The 23,915-nt window shown below is 39.3% G+C and overlaps 1 protein-coding gene across 9 annotated transcripts in view; it reads right to left on the bottom strand.

Annotated features, from left to right (window-relative positions):
• Nucleotides 1–23,915, bottom strand: part of smap1 (small ArfGAP 1) — a 108,316-nt gene that overhangs the window by 10,942 nt on the left and 73,459 nt on the right. For all 9 annotated transcript variants that reach the window (XM_027136266.2, XM_027136267.2, XM_027136270.2 and 6 more), the window contains 2 exons: nucleotides 12,771–12,849; nucleotides 9,883–10,010 (listed from right to left, as the gene is read on the bottom strand). In XM_027136266.2, coding sequence (XP_026992067.1) covers nucleotides 9,883–10,010; nucleotides 12,771–12,849 — 207 coding nt within the window. The remainder of the gene's footprint in view (nucleotides 1–9,882; nucleotides 10,011–12,770; nucleotides 12,850–23,915) is intronic.

Genomic DNA, 23,915 nt, shown 5'->3' with positions numbered 1-23,915 from the left:
GTGTCTTTGGCTTGCTCGCTTATTGTAAACTTTATAACTCTCATTGAATTAAGTTTCTTTTCTGACAATGTCTACTGTTAAAAGTGCTATTCAAATTAAAATGTAATTGTCTGTATTAGAATGAGAAAGACACAATCTTACTAAAAGCAGGCTTAACATCATTTCATGCCTCATTCCGGCAGTGAAGCCGTCCTATAAAAAAAGACCTTGTTAATTACTTTCTTTAGGTTTCATGTGAAATCAGACCCAGAAAACAGATTCAGAATACATACAATACAATGCACAATATCTCAGTTCTCTCAGTCCTTTCTCAAAAAACGCTAAAGTTTTTAGATTTAAAAATTTATTTTCAAATAGGTTTGATTGCAAAATATCATAAAATACTTAGAATATGTTTTAAAGTTTTTAACTTTTAAAATCTTTGTACGCTGTAGAATTACAAATTTTCTTCTCTGGAACTAAGAGAGACATGTTCCAGCATGGCAATGCCCCATGCTGTGAAAGAACTCGAGTAACCTGCACAGAGCAAATGAACTTAACCCAACCGTTGGCATGTAGACTCCCAAGGTCAGGACTGCAGGTCTGTACTGGGAGTGTGTGCCAGGTCTCCTCACCTGACATCAGTGCCTGACCACACTAATGCTCTGCCATGCTCCAAAATACTGAGGTATACTAAGGCTTATTACAAAGTCTCTTTTATTCACACTTGTCTTCCATTAATCTTTTCTGTAGAGAAAATCTAAATGTTCAAACATTTTCATACTGTCCCATATGTGATCCAGTTTAATGACTAGAATCACAGTATCTACTTAGTTATTCACTTTCTAATGCACATGTACACGTCATATGCAAGTATCAATGCAGACACCAATGAGACATGACACACTGCCATGCTCACAAATATGCAGATACAGAAGTAAACCAGGCCTCATTACAGCATAGCAAGCTGAAGGGTAAAAAAAATAAAACCTCTGGGGGGTTTCTGTCCTAATAGACACTAATAAGTAGGTGGAAGCCTGTAGACAGATGGGAGGACTCTTTCCCAAATGCTTATTCAAATTACTAGAAAAAATTTCAATGGTTATTTTATAACTGTCAATTCACTTCTCCATTGTAAAGAGTTCATATTAACTATTGGATTTCTTAATTTTTTTTTTTTTTTTAGATGAATGTGTGTTCAATCTCATCTAAAATTCAGAATAAAATCATGGTTAGGAAAGAATCCAAATAAAGAAAATAATTAGATTCAGTAAAAACTAAATACAACATTAATAGTGTCAGGGAAATATCAGTGTGGTTCATTAGCTTGTTAATTAATTATCTTGTTGACATGAAGCAATGTCAAAAAATATTACGATGGAAAAAAATTATAAATAGGTGTGCGTGTGTGTCAGAGTGTGTATGTGTGTGTGTGTGTGTGAGAGAGAGAACCCCAAAATTACAGTGACCTTTTTATAATTTCACAGAAAGTGTAAGCATTTAAGCAGAATCAATGATAAATGTCAAGTGTCAACAGTTTGGAGCACTGCAAGTTTCCCTATTCTGTTGTCCAATTGAAGCAAAGTTTCCTTAAACAACTTAAAACACATTCTCTTACAGCGGGCAGCACTTTGCAGTAACAGTAAATGGCCCTGAGCCCAGTTCATACTGTACTTCTGCCTGTGAGTCAGTTTCCAGACAACAGTCATTACAGCAGCGGCACTACAGCACGACCCTGCCAAAGAGAAATGCGATCTGCTAGAAAAAAAACAGACCATCAAAAGATCCAAGTTAAAAAAAAAAAGAGAAAAAAGAGTCAGTAATAAAACCAACATGCAGAGAAAAGCAGGGCTATGCTAAATGAGCTGCTAAATAAAACAGGGCTATGCTGCATGACAGTCAAGTGCTTAACATACTGCAGTGAAAGCGTCCGGTAGGAAGAACAGCGGTGAGTGATGGTGACAAGCATTCTCCACAATGCCAGCTTCTATAAGAGCTGCAGTGTATTGGTAAGAAAGCAAAACAACTCCGCTTTCATTAAGCATTAGAGACCATCTGCACTAAGAGGCAGAAAAAACATGAAAATGGGCAAGTTCAGTGCTCTGTAATGCATTTATATATGGTGACCTACATCTGTGCTCATGCACATACATGCCAGTTCGTTTCAGGATATCATGCACACAGACATTCATAAACTTGTTCATTACTAAGGGAAACTTCACGCAGGCTTGGAGGTTTTAAAAGAGCTACCAATCCACCTGGTTTTGGAAGATGGGAGAAAACTAAAGCACCAGAAGAAACTCACATACTGTACAGTATGCACAGGCAGAACAGGCACCAAAAAACATCAGACCATAGATCAATTAATTAATTTCTGGATATTTACATCTAGCCTTGTTAAACAACTTGGAACATGGTATCTTTTTGTTCAAATTGACACGTTTTACAAATGATCAAAATGTTTGATCAAAATATGTCGGAACAGTTCCCTCGTCACCCAGGTGTACCATGTTAAATTGACCGTTTAAACGTTTACTAGATCTGAACACCGACTCTTGGTTTTGGATCCTGGGCTTCAATCATAAAGACAGCATTTATTATTTGTCATTATAGAATAAAACTATAGGAAGATCAGTCTAAAGAACAGCAAGCCATTTTAAAACTGAGAATGTCCTAAAAAAAAAAAAAAAAAAAAAAAAGAAAGCAACCACTGGCATACTAACAACCAGACAGGTTGTCCAAGGACAACTGCCTTTGATGACAAACATGGTGAAAGCTGTAAAGAAATACCCAGAAACAACAGTCAGGGACATCACTAAACAGCTCGACAGGACTGAGATGAAGGTGATATTTCGGTTTTTGAGGACAGAAATATAGAGGCCATACCACAAGATCCAAGATCTGCTCAAAATCTAAAACAAAACAAGATCATGGTGGAGGTATTATCATGGCTTGGACTTGCATGGCTGCTTCTGGAACAGACTCAATTATCTTTTTTGATGATGTAACTTATGGTGTCTTGCCACTTTACAGAGAAATGCACTCAATTTACTTTGGGAAGAACTTCATCAAGATAATGAGCCTAAAAACACACTGCCAATACAAAACGTACTTCATCATTGGGGAAAAGTGGATGTTTTTTGAGTAGAAGTCAATCACCAGACCTTAACCTGACTATGCAGCATTTTACCTCCAGAAGAAGAGACCGAAGCAAGAAACCCCCCTCATGAACAAAAACTGAAAGAAGCTGCGGTATAAGCATCCGCTAATTAAGAGAGCCAGGAAAAAATGACAACTCATTCCAGTACAGCAGAGTGAATCTCAATGTGAAGGAGTCTGTATTTCTCATTGTGCATGTTTATCCTTGCAAAATGTGCTTGTGTGAATAAACCTTCATAAGTAAAAAAATCCCTTAAACTGAATGTCATATAAAAAGCTGTTGGCAAACTGCAGGCAGACATGTCATGTGCCAGTGCTGCCATACAGCTTCCATAACGCAGCATCACTTTATCCTGACTGCATACCACGGTTCAGCAGCGTGGCAGGACAGATGAGCCTCCGTCATGGGGTCACATTCTCTCCTTTCTCTTACCTTTGACTCCACAGAGCATGAATCATGGAGGCTGGAATTTCAACCCAACAATGAGTGTCTTATTTCTTTCTCCCAACAGTACATTATTCCCTGTGTGGTTCTGTTGGAAGCATGTGTTAATGTTAGTACATTCAATTCTCTCTCCTGGATGACGTATAATATAAATATGCTTTACTAACTGTACTCTGGTGAGATTACTGCTCAGTAGTGCCAGCTAGACCATATGCTCTCTCTGCCTAATGCTGTGTGTATGTACAGGCACCTGATCTGCTTATATACAAAATCTCCAACTGCGCTGTGTGTACTTTCAGTGTTTAATTTGTACACACGGCTTTAAGTGGATATATAATGTGCTACCAAAATGCTGTGTGGGTGCATATAAACCTCGATATAGACTGAACTTGGGACAGCAAAAAGAAAAGACTCCGAAAAACCTTTCTTTAACTGACAGATCGGTCTATTTTCACTTTCACAGAGCGAGCATTACACATTGCTGATAGTAAGATTGTAGGGATTTAGACCTTACTACAGCTCTCACTGGTGCCTGATCAACATCTTTTTCTTTAGTCTGGCCCATCCCCTCACCTCCATATCTGTACAGTCAGCTCAAGGTTCCAAACCTTTCATTTTCCTGCTAATACCGGTGTCGGTGCCAGGGTTTTTGTCGTTTAAGACTGCCAAGTCTCTGTTGTATTGCTGTGTTGACGACCCCTGGGAACTCCATCTTGAAACCTCCTACATTCCATTAGAGCTTTTACATGAACTTGGCAGTCTTAAGTCAGAAATAGAATGAATACGTAATGTCAGCTGTGTACAAAGAAATGAATTTGAGAGTTGTGTAGATAGTGCTTGGTTTGCTTTTAAAGTGGATGTGATAATTCACTGTTAAGAGAACCAAAAATGACATAAAAGAGCAGTTGATCAAAACATCTTGCCGAAAGCACACGAACATTTAAATAAGCATCACCCTGTAGTTAGAGAATTCATATATAAGCAGAAATATAAACAGAAAATCAAAAGTCTGCTTAAACCTTAAATCGTGCTCTTATTTATTGTTCTTATATTTCTTGTTCTTATTTGTTCTCTATACTAAGAGCACTACTGTACCATGAAGTAACGTCACAGAATCACAAGAAACAAACAAATAAACAAACACTCTTGACTTTGAGTAGGAATGATGAGTTGGAGAGCCATTCCAACACAGAAACTTCCCAATTCCAATTTAGCCATGAACAAAACAAAAATGTCATGAACAAACCATGAAGAAAAACTGTGCAAATGTATCCTTTTAGCAATGCAGTATACAACCACTAATTTCTTACAAGAATAACAAACAGTGGCTCGGTGGTTAAGGCTCTGGGTTGTTTTTCAGAGTCAGAGTTCAAGCCCCAGTTCAGCCAAGCTGCCACTTTTGGGCCGTGTCTTAACCCTCTCCGTTCCAGGGGTGCTATATCATGGCTGACCCTATGTTCTGACCCCAACCTCCAAAGTCTGGATATGCAAAGAAATAATTTCACTGTGCTGTCATGTATGTGTGTTGATATGAACATGAAGCTGATGACCTGTATCTGCAGGATTGTACGCATTCTGCTGCCATATGATTTGTTGATTAGACAACTGATAAAGTGGATGGTGGGTGTATATCAATATAAACAATTTTAGATGGAGTTTTACTTGATCTTTTATGCCATTGTGTGTCATTTGTGAGTCGTTTCAGATAAACTTGTCTCGTCAAATCAACTAAACTATTGCCAATATAACCAGGGACTCTACAATCGATGGCTATGTTCTTTAAAGAACAGCTAAGCGTCTCAGTTGTATTGCTGAGTACAGAATGAGATGGCAGGAATGCAACATCAGCGCTCCATACATCCTGTCTGTTGGCTTAACCTTCGCACTTTAACTAATGCACAGGAGCAGAAGGGTGACTGTGCTGAACCTACATTACTGAAAATGGCTTACTGCTAGAAGCTCCATCAGAGACCTCTTGCGAGGATTCATCCCTGTACTGGTGAGATTCGACTGCATTGAGAAAATAATTTAAACAAAATTCAACATACTTTAACATCATGATATGTAGGCTAGTATAAAAGCTGAATAAACTAACCAGAGTATTGTGGTACACTGCGATCTGGAAAAAATCTGGGGTGAAAAACAACTGAAATGCTGTAAACAGTTCAGAAAATACTGAAGGTTTTAAATTATTTATCTACTGTAAGTATTTATTAATCAGCAACAGCACCATGTTTCCATTGCTCACAGCCCCAGGCTTGTTTTTTCATGATTTTATGCACTCAAAGGTTTATGTCCATTTTGCATTAACATATTTCAACCATTGAACGAAGACTTTTGCAAGTACATTTCCATCACTGCCTCTTCCAACATGCTCCTTATCCACTCAGAGTCTGACTAGGCAAGCGGACTAATATCTGAGAAAAACCCTAAAATCTACCATAACAAATAAAGCTATGAGAACAGACTTTCATTAAAAGACTATAGTCGTAACATACTTAACACAATCATTGCTCATTTAGAAAACAGAGACAAAGCAAAATCGGTTACCTGTGATGCTTTAATGTTAAAACGAATAAACAAAACGGTGTAATCAGATAGCAACATTGTGAGGCACAAGGAAGGAAAATGCTGCATACGCAAGCATGTGAAACTCTCGGGAGAGCTGAGAGAAATGGGAGCAGGAGGCAAATCAGATGTGAAAGGAAGCAAACCAGAGACTGGATTAACATGCAGTTGTCTACAGCCACACTGATGGAACGGAGACCCTGATGGTCTCTCATGAAGGCTTGAGGAAAAGCAAATTAATGTACCTCCCCCACCTCTCACTTCGTGTGAGGATGGAGAAGCTGCCAGAAGTGAGAGCTGTGATACAAACCTTGAGCCAACCAATCAGCGTTGTTCCACATGTTCAACAGTTTTGCCATGCAATTGCTTGGTCCCCAGTAACAGTAAGGCTCAGTGGAGGGGTGGAAAGGAGGCTCATTCTCATTCCTACTCTTATGCTTCTCTCCTCTACACACAATCCAAACTCACTCAAGCTGAGGACAACACAAATCCTTTCACAAAAACACAGTCCTGATGCTGCAACTGACATCTTATATGTTATCCATAATGACAAATCCATTATAACAGCTTGTGTGAAGCTGACGTGTCCTTCACACACGCATTTTGAACAAATGACAAACAAGGTGAGAAAGAAAAAATCTGCCACGATCCTAGAACTCAATAAAGCTCAGCATGTAGGAAATGAACAAAGCCGAATGTATCAGAGGAGAGTATACTGTTGCATCGGCGTTCATTTACATGCATTAGCATACTAGAGTGTTTAAACAGATATTGACAAAAGTTTTATCTTTAGCATTGCAGTTACACATCACATTTGAGACATAATTCTAATTCTTTCTTATGGCTTTCAGAGGCAGTAGACTGGGTCACATCTAATGGATGTGTGTGTGTGTGTGTGTGTGTGTGTGTGTGTGTGTGTGTGTGTGTGTGTGTGTGTGTGTGTGTGTGCATGCGCATGCATTGAAAAAGCACTTGCAGCAAAGATGCTATTGTGCCTGCTTCTAAACTTCTTATTGTAACATTGGATGGTGGGGGTGAAATTTCTGTTAGAGATGTTGGCCTGCTTTCTGTTTCCTCTGTCAGTTTCAGACCTGAGGACTTGGTAGACCACAAGACTGCTCTCTCTGTTTCTCTTGCTCTCCCATAGGAAGGGACAAGGAAGGGGAGAAGAGGTCCCAGCAGTGCACCAGTCCTCCCAGATCAAAAATAAATTGCTCTTCGTGCTAGAATCCCTCGTGTCCAAGCCAGGTGCAAGTGTACAAAGAGAAAGCATCCTTTATATTCCAGGACCGCAACCTAAGAGGCACACTGCAGAACAAGGACATATAGTTTGTGGAGCTGTCTATAGGTCCTGCAACACCAACACCAAGACTACTGTCTGACAGACATCATTAAGCATAGATGGCTAAGTCTCATCCATAATATTCTGGGTTCCCAGCACACCCTTGGCACAAACTGGCCAATATCAGTGCCGGTGAAGTGAAGAGTGAGAATCTCAGGAAATCAGTGCAAGAGAAGAAAATTAAGCAAAAAATGCTCAAGAGAGAACAAAACACAATTTCCTGTGGTGAAGATAGCAATTTTCTTTTTCAACAAAATGGCTTGCGAATTTCCTTCACTGGTGTGAACATGGTATCTAAGAGTGTCTTGTTTGGGTGCATTCCAAATCATATACTAAATGAACAAATCTGTCAATATAACAAAAATAGCAATCTATGGCAGGTACTGATATTGCTAATGTACAAATCTGGCATGCAATAATAAGTATTGTAGAATAAGTAAAATAGATATTTTTCTTTATCAAGAAACAACATAACGAACTGAGGAAGGCCTCGCTCTGGTCTCAGAACAGACTGGATTCATTGTAGCAAGGATTACACAAGGTTTTAGAAACATTCCTTTGCTTTTCTCCTCAATGTTGACAAGATCATCACAAAATTTGCTGCAGATTTGTCAGCTGCCCATTCACTCTGCCACTCTGCCACTCTACCTCATGCCAAAGGTGTTCAGTTGGATTCAGATCTGGTGACTTGGGAAGCGGAGTACACTGATCTCATTGTCATGTTCATGGAAGCACTTTGAGAAGACTGTTGCTTGGTGACATGGTGCATTACTATGCTGGAGGTATTATAAGACGGAGTAAGTGTGTCCAGGAAAAGAAATGTGTGGTCTTCTATTGTGGTCCATTTGTCCTCGACCTCTGATGTTTAGTGTGTTCTGAGATGCTTTCCAGTTATAAACCATGGTTATTTGAGTTTGCTGAATGTTTTGTGTTTTTCACACCCTTCTTTATGAACATTAGCGTGTCGTGTGTGAAAATCATGATGAGGATGCTCTGAAATTCTGATACCAACAACCATGATATAGTCAGAATCACTTGGAAGACATTTTCCTCCAATTATGATGTTTGATGAAAACATTAAAATTATTTGTAAGTATTTGCATAATTATATACATAGTGCTGCTGCCAGATGATTGACTGATTGAATAATGGCAGGCTTACAACATTTCCTAATAAGATGGCTGTTGGAGGTCCATTTTCTTTTTGGCGCAACTCGCTAACCGAGGTTTTTTTTTTTTTCCCCCATTTTCAAAGTACAGGCTACTGCCACCTCCTGGTATTTAGAGTTATTTCATAATGAGCAGGAAGAGAGGGCACATGCCTTTATTCTTTGTAGTTTATTCAAGTGCAACTTTTCACAGAAAATGTGAATCGACAGCAACTGATGCTCAGTCAGCTCTGGCTGGTGGTAATTCTTTGTTGTCAAGCATAAAGAGAACCTAAAGATTTAGGCCCAGGTCCAGAAGAGCCAACATTAATGCATGATTAAGAAAGCATCCACTGGTAAAGGAGAACAAAGGAAAAACCTCACCAGCACCTCAACACCAGTCTTTTCTAATAGTCTCTTTTCCCATCTCTCTGGAAGGGCAAGCTCGATGCTAATTCTTTTAAATGCGCATTCTCATGTCTGGAAGACCTTACAAATCAATCCTGTCAGCTGTGACCAGAAAGGTAAATGTAACTATTGTGTTTGGTGGGGAAATTAAAACAACCCAATTTGACCTTTTCTTTGTGTCTGTTTCTAAGTGGTTTTAAAACAATAGAAAAATAATAGATTACATTAACGAAAAGGCTGCATCTAAATTCAAGTTCAAAATTTAAGTTCAAAAGCATAATCATTTCTTTCTTTATTGTAGGGAACATATTCAGTTCAGCATATTCTTGAACTGTAGTTTAAAATAAATATATTGTGTATGTGAAGAAAATGAAATGTGTGTATCATTGCTATTTTGCTGCTTGCCATAAAAAAACAAAAAAACAATCCCACTACTTGCAGTAGAATTTAAAATGTAGTGACAATCAATGCAAGACTAGAAAAAAGTAAACTATTAGACCAACTATAAGTCTTTGTGGTGATACAATTAAAAGATATCTTGGTGCAACAATACTTGCAGTTTCTATATCAGATTCTTATGTACATTCATGTTTATTCTTGACCTCAGTAATGGTAACTTCTTGAATATAATTTAGGGTCAGTCTGACCCAAGTGTTATACAAGCACATTAGGAATTACAACTTGAGGTATGAAAAAGTTGAGGGTTAGAATGCAGTGCTGTTGGCTGTTGACAAATCAGCTTTTACAGTTTTCTGACTTGAGCTTTATTAAACATAAAAGGAAAATAGGATAGTATGGTTCAAAGAAGTAGGACTATGAAAAATCACAAGGTACCTGGTTTGTGTTGGTGCTGGATGGCAGAGGATTGGACACCATTGGTCCAAAAATGTCCAAATCATCACTTATTGGTGGTACATTTCCAGATCCTGCCCCACTGCTGGCTGTGTTTACTGCAGGAGCATCTGAAAGGAAGAATGAGAGAGAGAAACAATGAGAGAGAGAGAAAAATCGAACAGGTTCCAGAGAAACAGTAGATGACAAGTCCAGGCTGACTGTCTCAAAGGGCAGTGGGTTCAGGCTGTCTGACCTCTAACTCCCCTGTGCAAGTTAGGTTAAGGTCTCACGATCACTGTGAATGTCAGAGTCATGGTGCCATGTCTGTATCTTGCCTAAGGGCATCAAGCACACAGTATGCATTCTGCCACGTCCCAGACAAAAAAAACCCCCTACATACTTGAAACTGGATTAGTTATACTCTTACAAATGCAGTATATGAGTGTCATTAAAGCAGTAAACTCTGTATTGTCTTGGCATTCAGTCAACTCCTTTACCAGTATGCTGGCCTTCGAATTCTGGATATCGATTCATCAGACATTTTCGATCAGCATAAACAAACAAATTATTTTATCAGCGCAAGTCTGGTATAAAATTATTCAGGAAACGATTGGTTTGTTGTGTGAGATATGTTAAGCTCGGTTGGGAAAACCTTACACAGAATTTTAGTGGCATTTGGAATAGCTCAGAAAACAGAGATGAGTTTGATAGATCACTTTGAAGATATAAACATTTGTGTGGGAAAATGTTTGTTTTATTAGAAATGTTCTATGAAGAAATTAAAAAAAAAAGAACTGGTCTATGAATATATGAGTGCAGTCCACATGAACAAATCTAACAATATGAAGAAGCCTACGATATTCAATATTAAGGAGTGCAGGGGTCTAAGATGCTTGCACATGTATCTACAACCTAGTTAGACACTACCACAGGGGTTCTGTGCTGTTATTCCTGCTAGCTGAGGCTTCTCCAAATGCAAAATGTGTGGAAGATGATAACACTTTTTATATGAGAAAATATTACAGAAAAACACGTTTAGGCACAAAATATGACTTATTGCATGTAGAGGTGTGCACAGAACTGTTTTTAATCTCACTCCTACCTACTCAAAAGAAATTCTGACCAACACTCTCCTGTAGTTATTTTTGTTTTATACATGCAGCATTTAAACTTATTTGGGTTTAGTTAGGAAATAAAGAATTTAATCTGTAGAGACTTTTACTGAGATAAAGCATTTAATGAAGATGAATGATTTCTACTTGTTATTCATTTTTGTTCGTTGTTCATCAAGAGGGCCAATAATTCTGATGTTTTGATTGTATAAACAAAGGACTTTCCTTCTGTCCCTGCTCGTCTTGCTGCTAACTGACAGCATCCTAAAAAAAAAAAATCACACTCAAGCAGTGTCTGCACCAGTGGCAAGAAATGCAGCTGCCAACCGCTTACTCTAGTGGGATATTCAAACACACTTTGTCTTTTCATTCTAATCATTGATGATGTCCGTGCTTCACACACACAGCAGCCCTAGAGAACGATAACTTATTAATGACTATTTTTTTAAACATTTTTTTCCTTATGAGGACATCAAGTATGCTCTGAGACATTGGAGAGAAAGAGCATGCACTGGAAAAAGAGGAAGAGAGCCACGAGGTGGGAAGGTGGCGGGTGATGTAAATTTTCTCTCTGTTTTTATAACACGCTGTGCTGCTTCATGCTGCTGAGGAGAGAGAGGAAACACACAAAGGCAAAACACGATTCCATCATCGCACATGGCTCATCATCAGCTCCCTCAGCCCTGGAGCATGCCATAAATTCTCCCATACACAAACAAACACACACTGTGCCCCCAGTGGCATGGACGCACACTAACTAATCCATCTTGTTTTCTTCCTCCAACCCCTCATTTCTATCATTTCCTCTTCTCTCTTTACCACCATATAAGCCACACACACACACACACACACACACACACACACACACACACACACACACACACACACACACACACACACACATACAAACACACACAAACAGAGAGAGAGATACAGATTGATAGAAAGAGAAGGATGAAAAATTTAGACACTAGTGCAATTTTGTGTTAGGGCTCTACAGTTTTCATTGTCAAGAACATAATGGAGTATTTGTTGGCTTTGGGTGCCCAGGGGGTCTCATGCCACCATTCTGATCAGTACAGGGATGATCTGGTCAGCTGGCTTCTTTCTGTGTCCTCTAAATAGCACAAAGAGCCAGAAAGCAGAAACAGGACTATTATCCATAGCCTAGGGCTGGTGGATGATGTGCCGAGATCAATACCATGATAACCCAAATGCACAAGAAAAATTTCACCCAGTGGAACAGTAACAAGTTTATCTCATCTCATCTCATATCAATTCAGAATACAGACCAACTCCAAAGTAACACTGATCAGTCCGTAAACGTTGTGATATCATAAGAGCCCGAAGCCCCCAACCCCCCTTCTGTCTCTCTCTCTCGATATACTCGCTGTTAAGACACACCAAGCATATAGGAAATTTTTAATCGTTTCTGTTTTATCATACAGAAATCAAATATTTATGAATCCAAATGTAAAAAAAAGCAGCCTAGTGCAGTACATTGCTGCATAAACAGAGTCAACCTGGCAGTACATGTAGGCATTTCTGGTTAAAATGTGCACTCATATTCTGTTTTCTGTATAAAATGCAGGGTTTTTTTTTCACCTCATCTGTCAGCCCTGCCATAACCTCAGCTCTATTCAGCTCTATGCAGCTGTACCCTAACAAACACAGGGAGCTATGAGGCTCTGTAGTGTATGAACATAGCAGCTTCACTCAGACATGGTGGAGGAAGACGGTGGAGGAGGAGGAGGGGATTGATTACTTGTATCTTACCCAGGCCTAGCAGGTCGATGGCATTCTCAGGACTCTTCTTAGGGCTGGCTCTGGAGTCTATCTGAATGTCCTCTCTCTTCTGTAATAGAGAAGAAAAGGAGAGGTTAGAAACGATATTGAACAAATTTCAGAAACCATTCAAGTATGCTGAAGAGTTTTTAATGAATATAGCTTTTTCCCCCAATTTAAAAGGTCAACTGTATGCTGGATGATCAATAGCACCTGGTTCAGTATGCAAGAAACATATTCCTGTCCAGATTAACTGTACACAGAGGATATAAAGGTCTACGCATCCCAGTTAAAATGGCAGGCTTGTAGTAGTAGTAGCTTTTGTGTGATGGAAAAAAGGAAACCAAGATCGTTCATGTCAGAAACTTGTTTCTATATTAATTGTAAAGTCAATCGTAACCTGAGAATTAAAGTTAAAATAAATCAGTTCGGCACATCTAGACTCAGCGATATTTTGCCATTATTCCTCGAATTAGCTGGGCATCTTCTGTGCACAGCCCTGTGCAGGTCACCCCACAGATTATCTTTCTTTCATTCTTTTTTAATTGAAAAAATATGTACATACAAAAATCAGCAAAATAGTTATCTTCCTTATGCGCTTATTGAGCATATACATACTGTATGTATATACACACACAACATAATAATAAATAATTATGAAGACCATGCATACAATATTCTTAGTCTACCTATACAAACACATACTACCTAAACATGAATTCATGCATGTAACATGTGCCTATATTCCAACCTACAGAACATAATACATAACAACAACCACCCACCACTTCCATCTGCTTGGTACGCACTGTATGGGGAAAACCGCTAAAACAGTTAATGGTGAATTAGCAGTTAGACTGAAGTCAAAATACTTCAAAATACCTGTTTTTGACTTTATACCCTATAAAGGGTACTCATATTTTGGCAAACTGATGTCTCTTATTCTGTAAATGAAACAGTACACCTCCTCACAGATTTTCAAATGGACTTAGATCCGAACTTCCAAAAACTTGATAGTTTTGTGAAGCAATCCCTTTGTTCATTCAGAGGTGTGCTTATAGTTATTGTCCTGCTAAATGGTGAAATTCCTTTTCATAATAAGTGTTTTGGCAGAAACCTTAAAGGTTTTGCTACAGTATTCACGATTCCTCACACTGATTTTTCCCCATTTCCATAATCCTGCCACCACTTCGCTTCACCACTGAGCGGGTGATCTTGTAGTGATGAGCTCTGCCCAAAGTTCAACAAGCTTTGTCGGGAGATTGGACATTATCGTTGTTGTTGTTGCAAGGTTCAAACTTATGGTTTTATATTTTGTTTAGTTAAAAGGTCTCCGTCTTGCCCCTACGCCATAACCCAGACATTCAGAAGAATTCAGCAGATGGCTGTCACATATTGGGAAGCAACCAGTATTTTCTCTTTTAGGATTATGGCTTTCCCAGTTGGATGGTACCATGATGATGTCAGGAGAATCCTATAGGAACAGCTGTACTTTATTTGGGGTTAATCACTGACTTTAATTGACGGCAGGTGTGTACTTATTAGCATTTAACATGAGCTTGAATGTGATTGGTTGATTCTGAACACTACCGCATTTCCAATTATAAACAGCTGTGCACACTTATGAAAGCTAGGTATTGGAAGGGTTTTGTTTTTCTTTTTCCCCCTACAACATTTCTGCTTGTTTATCATTAAATAGCTATGGGTTGTAATTTCACAATAAAGGTGAAAAAAGTTCTGAAAAGGTTGAACTTTTTGTATTGCATCACCAGATCCTGCCATTTTTATAGGAATGTGTAGACTTTTTATATCCACTTTACACAGAGCGCGCGCACACACACACACACACACACACACACACACACACACACACACACACACACACACACACACACACACACACCTCAAGCATATAAATGTTGCTCAGTGTCTGAGGCACTTTTAGACCTCTCTGATTTGTGGTTGGCTAAAGAAGGCTCTTCTCTGTGATTGGCTGTGAGGGTCGTTTCTAGGTGAGAGGTAAAACACTAATCCAGGTTGAATTGCTGATCGATGAGTGCAGCAGCTGAGGATGGATCAAAGCCTCTTAAAATCATTACACACACAAAAGACAAACACACACACACACACACACACACACACACACACACCAACACATCCATCTTGTGCAATTTTTTAGCCTGTATTGTCACATCTGAATCAAAACATCACCATGCGGCATAAGCTTTATATGCACAATAAAACAGAATAATAAATATTACTTTGTCAGCTTCGTCACACTCCCGCTACACAAAGAAAATGTGGTTTGACGGAGTGATGGAAAAAAAAGGCCAAATGAAATGAGTTCTCTGATGAATAGCTGCTGCTTCTGAAATGTGGAGTTAAATTTTATTTAAAAACACAAATAAAAAGAAAAATTACAAGGAACCATTAGCTAATAATAACCAACAACGTTCCACTGGCTACCAAACAGCTTAATTACAGTAAAGGTTATGTATTCTTAAACTTCTAATCGTTCACTTTAATACAAACAGATAGCATTTTTTAAATATTACTGGAGCTGAGGACTTAAAGTAAATCAGAACAAGATTCTATTATTAGCCAACATATTCTAGTTTACTAAAGAAATAAAAACACTTGTTATAGAGTCTACATTTCCCATGGTAGAGTTAGCTGCGCTCGTAGCCTTTCATTAATTACGCTAAGCTTATTCTGACACCACCCACAAATTGCACACAGACAGAATTCATCAGACTCTGAAAGCATTAATTACCAAAATGCTGAAACTGCCGCTTTTAATCTTGCTACTGTGCTGAAAAGCTTTCTCAGAGTTAGACATTTTCGCATTAAGCCTTTTGTGACCTTTTCATTTTCATATGTAGGAGACGAGCCAGGACTGCAATGTGAGGTACAACTGGCCTTTATAAGCAGGGGATAACCCTCATTCAGTGGCATGATTGAAACGTGTAGCACTGAAGTGGTTAGCATTGCCTGAATTATGCATAATTCCAGGAGCTTGGCTTCTTTTCTATTTTGTGGTGACAAGATAGACACTCGCGTGCACAGATAAAAACACTAATGCTTATAGACAGGGCATTTATGTGAAGCGTAATATTGCAATTCAGATAAAGGAAACTAACAACACCTGGATAGACAAACACAAACACTTTCACAAGACACACAACCATGAGAGACCCTATGAATTACTAGTGTTGTCTAAGCTCTACTTTCTTCTCTATTCAAGAAACTATCGATCCACATTCCTTTATGCTTCATGAGCCATCTCATTCCACCTCTTCAGCTCTTGATGTCGTTTTTTTTTTTTCTTCCCAAAGACTGTTGAGTGAATGGGTGTGAAACGAGTTAAACTCTGCTATGTCTCATGGGCATCTCATATCAAGGTCATTCCTAATTCATGAACACTTCCCTTTGATGGCACAGTAATTCCATTTGAGTCAGATTCATTCAGACCTGCCATGGCCTCGCTATGCAAACACGATCAGAGAGAGAGAGAGAGAGAGAGAGAGAGAGTGTGTGTGTGTGTGTGTGTGTGTGTGTGTGTGTGTGTGAGTGAGAGAGGGGGGGGGGGGAGAGACAGAAAGCTATCTGGTGTTCAGACACTACACTAAGGGCCACTTCAGTATCACATCAGAGCAGAATGAGGCCAACCTCACTTGGGCCCTCGACACCCATTTCAGGTCCCCATATCTGACAAACAAAGCCAACACGGTCCTATTGTGTGCTAGATAGTGGTCTGGAGTGTTATAGCTCCTGCAATACAGGAACGAGGGATATTAAACACCAGTAATAGAACTGCAACTAGCTTTATCCCACTGTGTACAAATGCCCTTAAATGCTAAAAGCAGTCATGCAATATAAACACTTCTGAAAATGCAAGACCCAATACGAGATTCTTTGATCACTCATCATCATCATCAAACCCCCCCTCACACTACAGGCCTGCTGAGAACTACACTTCACACACTATCAGTCTGGGAACACAGAATTTCTCATCAACAATCACCACCTCATATCAAAACACACAGCGGATAACAGTTCAGCTCAGCAGTCACTGGATGCCAGTCTTTCAAAAATCTGGAAGACCCGTTGGATGAATTCTTGCAAACAGCCAACTCATTTTGTCCCCATAAATATATTTCACTGAAACCAGGTGAAAGGTTTTTGTTTACTTTAGGATCTTGCTTAGGCTCTCTTCCTATACAGTACATATCACCCTGAGTAAACAGCCAGTTTAACAAACTCAGCTGTAAAAAGAAAACAAAAATTCCGCCTAAAGATGTCTAAATCCTTGCTGGCTAAGTTTAATTTCTTCAGTCAGGGAATGTCAGGTTTTGTTGTTGGAAAGCCAAGCACCATGGCAAAATGGAAATAAGCCTAATCAGTTTAGTTTGTAATCAGATACCAGCTGTCAAATTGTCTTCCATGCACCTGCACCACTGTGAGACCGGAATCTTTAAACGCTCAAAGTCTTTAAATGCAATTTTCACTCTTTTCTTTTATGGGGAGTAACCAGGCATTAAAATGCTTTCATTTTACTCATGGATGAGACACATGTACGAGAGGAAGTAGTAAGTTAAGGAAAGCCTAGAGTTTTATGAACTATACAGATGCAGACCTGCCAAAATTTTTTGAGTAGCAACTTACTGCAGCGACATGGCGCGAGGTCAGGCCCATTTGCTGGTCAGTGTTAAGTTCACATGCTCACTCATCACAACTTTTTACTTAGCACATAGTTCTCACTCACCACCATATCTAGTTATTCAACATACAAGTAGACCATGAAGAACTCTTTTATTGAAAAGGCAACATAAAAACAAAAACATGTCTCAAACATTACTTAAATACATGGGACATTATAAATAACAAAAATCAACAAATAGCATACTGTATAAAAATACTGTATAAATAACAGAAAAAACTGCTATGTCCCTTGAACATATATCAGACAACAAAATAAATAAAATCTCAATGTGTGTGATATTTCCGTGTAATATTTCCACACTAACAATAACAATACTTGGCTGCTACTAAAATAAAGAGTATAACGTTATGTGCATGATCGTTTGTGTATAATATCTGCACACTATTTTAACAACTCTATGTATTGCCATAAATTAGATCTAATGAACTAAACAGTAACTTCATATCTGACAACACATACATGTGTTAATTTTCTCAGCAATAATGCAAGACTCTAGACTTCACTATGGTTTTGACTGGCTGATCATATAATAATACCTCCCTCATCATTCTACTTTCTGCTTCTATTTCCCTGCTTTTCACAAAAAAAATCTGATGTCCATCAGATGTGATCTACAGGAGCCAGTAACAATCGAGTCAGAATACGATTGATATTTAAAAAATGACATTAGTTTCGTCATGTTATAGCATGACTGCGTGCTATAAAAGGGATACACAGACGCTGGCGGATATTGATTTCTGCGTGCTTGCGCCAGTTTGACTTTTCCGTTAAAGTAAGACGGCAATGCGTTTACAGGCATGACTTACGTTTCCTATATAAATACTGGCAAATAAAGTAAAACTTGATCTGTGCGTAAAACTTAAACTTGAGGCACAACACCGGACACTTGGGCACATGCCCCAGTAAAGGAGTCTAACGACGCCTATGGTTCGGCAGGCTTATTAAATTGGATGAAATTCACAATTCTGGCCATTTACTTTTGAAACGTTAAGTCCTCACTTGTAAAAAAACAGTCACTTAAAGAAGAATTGAAGGAGGACAGAGACAGATGAAAACCACATTCGTTTTGACGGCTCTCAGCTTGTAGAGTTGCAGAGTTTTAAACTGGCGCTATGATTGGTCGGATTATTATTTTCCCAGGTTGCTGCCCAATGCGGTTACACCTATAGGCACATTGCCTGGTGCGCAAATGCACAGACAGTTGTACTCAAAGGCATCGATGGTTTTTTACAATGCGTATTTTGAAGTAACAAATCGTAGCAGCGTACTTTGATGTCCAAATGCGTATCTGCTACACAAAATGCGTAAAGTTTGGCAGGTCTGCAGATGAGAATGTCGAAATTTCTAAATCATTGTGACTGTCTGGGTTCATGGTCTGCTGAGAAACTTTGGGTCCAGGCCTTGATGTGGATGATACTTTGCCATTTGGAAATGGTGTTGCCCTGTTGGTATGCAGCAGTGTTTAAGAAAGTAGTACGTGTAAGTGACCTCTTTGAGCAGACTAATGCTCCCTGCCACATGGCAAAATTTCACAAATGGTTAGATGTGCTGAATAAACGCGTCTGATCCACAGAGGCCCGCCTCACAACTACAAGACTTAATGGATCTGCTGCTGATGTCCGAGATGTTTTGGCAGCTCAAAGAGGACCTATACAATATTACTTAATTAAATGTAATGTGTTTTTTTTTTTTTTTTTGCATCTTTTCTGAAATACAAAACGGAGAAAGAAAAAAAAAATTAACAAATATCAGACAGGTTAACAGAGGCATCACAAAAGGTGGCCACAAATAGGTTCATTCAAGTCTGTAAGGTTCAGTCATTTTATGTCCATAAAGTTCAATCCATTCAGTGTATTTCTATTAGACAAATACTTTACATATGTGAAGAAGGGAATGGTGAAGGGTTTGGGGGATCGGGTGGCTGGGCATTCACATGCAAAGCACTTCATGTCTATTTATGTACTATCTGTATTAACTAGGGTTGGGTATCAAAAGAAATTTTACGGTTCCGATTCCAGTTCTGCTTTACGATTCCCGGTTCTGATTCCGATTCCACAATAAAAGAAATGTGTTAAATAATGCACAATACTTAAACAATTCCATTTATCTTTATTAATCAATCACTCTTTAAATATTTTAAAGAGCATTTCCATTCATATCAATTTCAATTTAAATAAATCCAACATCAAATTTAACACCCAGAATTATAACTTTTTTCTGAAGAAAAATGAACATGTATAGAAAAAACTGTTAATTACATTATCGTAACAGAAACATGCTCAATTAAACTCTTTGCTGCTGCTTCCCAGGCTACAGATAATGTACAGATAATGTAGCCAGGTTTTAATGATCTCTGGCAACTGTACTCTTCTCTAAGCACTGAAAATGCTGAATGAAGAGAAAATGGGGCAGCGTTATTATTTAATGTACTTATTCAATCCATTCCCTCATCCAGCTTCTTAGTAATCCAAACATAAGCCTGACCGAGAAATGTGCAGGCCCTCGTCATCTCAGGTACTTTACACCACTGCTTCCTTCAGTCAGTCTGCTTCTCCTTTAATAAGCCCTAAACTGCAACCACTACAGTGTAGAAACTGTGCTCTCTGAATATATACACAGTCCCCTGCATTGTGCCTGGAACACCTGATAACAGCGTGTATAAAATGTATGTATAGAAAATGTATACATTTTAAAGAAATAGCATACTCAAATGGCTGGATTTCTACTTTTATAGATAAACAACGCATCGTTTGATCCAGACTGCAGTAATACAGCAGGGACTGAACAAAGCACCTTTTGAATTTTTTTTCGGAACAAACTTCAGCACACAGCAATCTGATACCTTCAATTGGCTTCATATTACAGATTTGTGATAGCTACAGTGGGCACTGACACACGGAAACTGGACAGATGAAGATTGGAAAAAGACTAGGTGATGTTTTTCGATGCAGTCTCACTAGACATGTGCCCATTACACCAGCAGACTCCTGTTCTGAGCTGACAGGAGTGAAACCCTATGTGGTCCTCTGCTGTTGGAGCCCATCCACCTAAACGTTCACCCTATATGTGCTTTGAGATGCTTTTCTGCTCACTGTAGCTGTAAAGAGTTGCCTCCTGACTTACTGTAACTTTCCTAACAGCTCAAGGCTACCAGTCTGGCTTTTCTCCTCTGACCCCTCTCATCAGGATTCCTGCTCACTAGATACTTCTCGCACCCCTCTGTGCAAACTCTAAAGATTGCTATGTGAGTGAAAATCCCAGGAGATCAGCAGTTTCTGAAATAGTCCTTCCAGCTCGTCTGGCACCAACAACCCTGAAGCAGCGAGACTCAGAGTTCACATTTTTCCTCCCTTCTGTGAACATTAATGAATCTCCTGTGCACAAATTTAGTTTGAATTCATTTACTACAACACAGGGAGTGTTTTGTCCACTCTTTACCCTGCTACAGAGGTATATTTTCATACTAGCACGCATGCAGGATGTTACTTTAGCCATTTGCATCATTTTATGTGAAACCGAAATGTATCCAGTCTTTTAGGAAACTGCGTTTATTTGCAAATTGTGCAACTCATACACGTTGGCACCTAGCTGGACTTGCTGGTGTTGTGCAAAACAGTTCTGATGCAGCTTTTGTTACTACCCTGAAAGCTAGTCAACTGGATTTTATGAAAAACTTTTTTTTTTATGAAAACCCAGAGCACAATGTTTTCCGTTGCAGCTGTATCAAATTTTTGTGACAGTCAAGAAAAACCACAGCATGAAGAAGAAAGAGAATGAGGAAAGGAAATTCAGGGCGGGAAAGCTGATTGTGACCTTCATCTCTGGAATGTATAACCACGGTATGAGGACAAGAGGAGTGAAATCACAATTGTGTGTACGCACAATACACATCGCTGCCAGATCTCATCATAGCCACGGAAGGTTTAGAAATACTGGCATGAGCTCAGTGGATGAGAAGCGAGGCTCATCTCTGCAGCTGTCCGGTTCTCCCACCCCAGTGCCGTCGTATCCCGTCTCCCTCCCCAACCACGTTTCCTCCCTCGTCTTTATTTCATTCCTCTGCAGTTTTATCCACTAAGCTCTCTATCCCTAATGCGTTGGGCCGTTCTTTTGCATTAGCACTTCATCACTGGTGTCGACTGCAGCCAGCCTGAATCCCACGATCTGACGCTAGTGGTGTGGAATCTAAACAGACAGGAGCATGTCAGCAAGAAACTAATCAGACATCACTATCCTGGCGTTTCGCATCATAATATAATGCCCGGTCATCGATTTTGGATCCCACTCGAGCAGATATGTGGGAAAACCACGAGTTTGAATAAACCCTTCTTCCACTATGAGCATGCAGGTGGCACTTGAGCTAGACACAGCTCTTAACCTTGCAGCTATACGAGCTCCTCGGCTCATATCTAATTTGCTTTTTGCAAAGGTCAGATGCAATGTTCAGTTACCCATGGCCTGCTATTGTGACTCAGTAGGGCAACACGATTACAGCTAGACAAATCCTTATTGTGCAAGCAAGAGGGGTGTCTCCAGAGGGAGACTCGAAAAGATTGTATCTTAAGAGTAAAAAAATATTGTTTCATTACAATATATATATATATATATATATATATATATATATATATATATATATATATATATATATATATATATATATATATATATAGAGAGAGAGAGACAGAGAGAGAGAGAGAGACAGAGAAAGAAGACCCATAATAGAAGTTTTAATTTAAGATGCTATCAGGCAAGGCGCCAGTTCAATAGTCTATAATATCCAGAAGGTGCAGAAAAACGAAGACTGTGTGCTCCCATTTGGCCCGCAGGGAAGCCAAAGAGCAGATTTCCATCATCTCCAGTCTTGGAAATGGCCTCCAACAAAAAGTGCTTAAAGTAAAATGTGAAAGAAATGCATGTGCACTGCGAAGATCAATGCAAAATAAATTTGGAAACTGTGATACTGTTTAAAAAGATTGCTTTCCTTGAAGAATGGTATAATGGGAGAGTAGGAATAAGGCAGGCGGATGATAAGTAGGTTTGAGTTGGAGACATCATTCTTTTAACTCTTTACTGGGTGGGTTTTTGTGTCTTTTTGCTCAATTTGCACACAAACTCTACACCTCACTGGCAGGAAACAAGCTGACGCGGACAACGCCATTGTTCACAACACAATTTGCTCAAAGCAGCTAAGAAAATAATTCATCCCTTATTAATATTCAAAACCAAACATCACTACATAGCCACATTAAAGTCCAATTGTATGCGTTTTAACTGGGTGGCCTCTCAGATATCACTGACCACAGAAGATAGCATCTGTTTTTTTCTGACACATCCTGTGCACACAAAGGCCAACAACATCACAGCTGGACCTGACATCTGATAAACTTTTAATTACGACTGAGCATAAACCCTTATCTTCACTTAACTGGAAGAACTTCAGCTCTCATTCATTTATCAGAAGGCTGAAGGTTGAGATCATTAAAATTCGTAAGCTTGCGCTGTTGTAATCGAAATGCACAAGCTTCACTCCTCACCCGATAAGGTGTATAAGGAGGTGCATAAGGTGGATTTGGTGCTGAGGGAAAGAAAAAAAAAAAAAAAAGGCGAGGACAAACAGTACAAAGGATATATTTTGTGCTCGTGTCCCACAGTTTAAGTGGACAATCAGTGCATAAGTGGATGCTTAGAAGATATATTTAAAGCGTAAATAGGTTAAGTTCTTAGAAAAATATCAACACCGTCCTCACAAGCACCCTGTGGTTAAAACGTTACTTTAAGCAGAAAAGAGAACACACACTCAAAACGATGAGACGTGTGCTGTCTTAAAGCTGCTCGGGGAAATAGCTTCAAGTAAATCTCTCCTTTCCTGCTGCTCTAAATCCAGAGAGTATCGATCAGGCTCCCAGTGGAAACACTATCGATCAACCGCGTGTGTGCCTATGCGTGAAGCGAAGCAAAACCTCGTTGTGTGGGGAGAGGCGAGTGTGTAGGAGGTAGTTAACAGGGGGTCTAGTGAAGATGAAGATTGTTGTTTGTCGGAGCACAATGTTCATGTGGATTAGGTTACAACACGTTCACACACACACACAAACACAGGTGACGAACAGGAGCGTGATGGTCAGGTTTTGCTGTTTGTGTGTAGGAGGTGTGAAAAGAAGGAAAGGTTGTAACACCAATTTGTTCCACAAGCAGAGATCAATCATATAGTTGAGCCGAGCCACACGCGTTCCACGTCGCACAACCAGGACTACAATATACAAGCTATGTAGACTGTGTGACAAATATAAAGCAAAAACAGCATAAAGTGATTTAATAAGATAACGTCGAGCCACTACGAGACACCAGAGCAGCTTCAATGCACCTCGTCACAGATTGTACACGTCTCTGTTATTCCCTCTTATCGTGTTTCGAAG

This window comes from Tachysurus fulvidraco, chromosome 4, assembly GCF_022655615.1.
Source record: "Tachysurus fulvidraco isolate hzauxx_2018 chromosome 4, HZAU_PFXX_2.0, whole genome shotgun sequence".
NCBI classification, from domain to species: Eukaryota; Metazoa; Chordata; class Actinopteri; order Siluriformes; family Bagridae; genus Tachysurus; species Tachysurus fulvidraco.
Note: the sequence above shows the minus strand (reverse complement) of the source record. Positions and strands in the feature narration are given on the sequence as shown.